The sequence below is a fragment of the Saccoglossus kowalevskii genome, chromosome 7, assembly GCF_978046115.1.
Source record: "Saccoglossus kowalevskii chromosome 7, keSacKowa6.1, whole genome shotgun sequence".
Taxonomy (NCBI): Eukaryota; Metazoa; Hemichordata; class Enteropneusta; family Harrimaniidae; genus Saccoglossus; species Saccoglossus kowalevskii.
Window position 1 is genome coordinate 6,082,346 of NC_140647.1, and position 1,918 is coordinate 6,084,263.

Consider the following 1,918-nt stretch of genomic DNA (forward strand, 5'->3'; position numbering starts at 1 on the left):
GCATGCATGCATGTCTGTCTGTGCATGAAATATGTTCAACTGATCTATCTTGAACTAAAATGACTTGGATGAATGAGTGGATGAGTCTCAACTTTCATTAGTGTCAGTTGCCACTTGCAGTGTAAAAGCATATACTAGAAACTATATACTGGTAGTTTTGACAGTTTTAACCTATGGAAGGAGTTATGATTTAAAGCATTGAAAGTATCAGTAACTATCACCCTTTTTTTCAGCTTTCAAACCGTCATGAATTGGCCTTGTACATCATTGAGTATTCCATTATTGGGCAGAGAGAAGAGGCTATTAAGCATATTTCCAAAGGTCTCTCCAAAAATGGCTTTTTATGTTGTTGCAAAAGGTCATGTATTATGAGTGTAATAAGCGTAAGTAACGTTACCTCAAAGAAGCTGTATGATGCCACCAGAACTCAGATTAACAATATGAAGAGTGAACATTCATCAGATATAAACAGTGATGCCTATCGGACTGTTCTATATGTAGATAGGCTTCTGAGTGAAATAGGTGAGTGAATGCATGTAGGTATAGATATGTAAAATGTTGCCAGCAAATTGCACTTAATTATATAAGCCATTGCTACCTATAAATTTATGAATTTACCGAGCTATATATGCTAGTCTGCTCACACAAATGCATTTCTGTTGGCAATAGTACGGTACAAACAAACATAACTAGGATTTATGTAAATGCATTTTTGTTAAATGAAAATAATGTTGAAAACTAAATAAATACTGCACCCATGGGAGAACAGTATTGATTGTAAGTTGCATTCATGCACAGTTCCTTAGCATAGACTAATTCGTCAGAAGTCTTTGTTGAGACAACATGCATGAATGTTTAACCAGTGCTATAAACCAGTAAATACAAGCTAAATCTGACCTGTTTTTAAGACCCGGTCTGCACTCATAGCATTGGCTAACAAAGTATGCACAATTTGTATTCAATGTCCAAAAGGTTTGCAATTCATTTTGGTATGCCATATCCGACATGACAATCAACATGAGCACATACATGGATATTGTTCAAAAAAAGGAAATAACTGACAATGAGACTTTACTACTTCATCCTATTTGATATTGTTTTATTACTGTATACCTTCTTGGTACTGTACTATATAATCATAGTTAAAGGGACTAAAAATTTGTATATTCTTAAGTTTTGGCGTACCTTTGGTTACTTTGAATCTGGAATCTATTCTAGCAATAATACATTTGACAAATTTCAGATGCCCCTACTGACAACCTGTAACATTCATGTGTAATTAAAAGTTTAGTTTGAAATAATAATTCCACTTCCTAATCAATATATGTTATTATACTTCTCACTCACAGTATCAAATTTATTTGTTTACAGATGACCAAGATGCAATTGACTTGGTCTGGTTTGTAACAGGGGCACCAACAATTATGCAAAGTAGACCATCTGTAATGGAAATAACTATTAATAATTCAAGAACAGAAATATCACCAATCGCAAATACTTGTAATGCCACTTTACTTATGCCATCAACATATTTGAGATATGAAGACTTTAAATATAACATACTTGAACGTGTTCAGCTAAGATTGGGACATTTTGGTATGGCTTAATACATTGCCTGCTGAAAGCCACCACAGATAGCTGTAGTAGCAGTATTTTTCATTAAACTTCAAATGTTGGAGTACAACTAAATATATCTGCTTAGAAGAACTTCAGCCTAACTGAAAATGTTTAATATTGATTCTCATACACAGTATCATGTATCAACATATTTTGTGGTCTGTGTGTGGTGCATGCAGTAAGTTTATTCTGTACTCAAACATTTGTAAGTTTATACATGGACACATGGATGAGCTTATAATATAGAAACAGTATAGCAACATTCTGAGGAGAGTTTGGAGCTTTTTCAAATTTGTATCTG

The 1,918-nt window shown here is 33.6% G+C and overlaps 1 protein-coding gene across 1 annotated transcript; it reads left to right on the plus strand.

Moving 5' to 3' along the window:
• Window positions 1-419: 419 nt before the first annotated feature.
• Window positions 420-1,677, plus strand: LOC146740204 (uncharacterized). Its single transcript, XM_085501634.1, has 2 exons — window positions 420-522; window positions 1,372-1,677. Exons 1-2 carry the CDS (start codon window positions 441-443, stop codon window positions 1,605-1,607), a joined length of 318 nt encoding a protein of 105 aa, XP_085357760.1. The 5' UTR covers window positions 420-440; the 3' UTR covers window positions 1,608-1,677.
• Window positions 1,678-1,918: the final 241 nt, after the last annotated feature.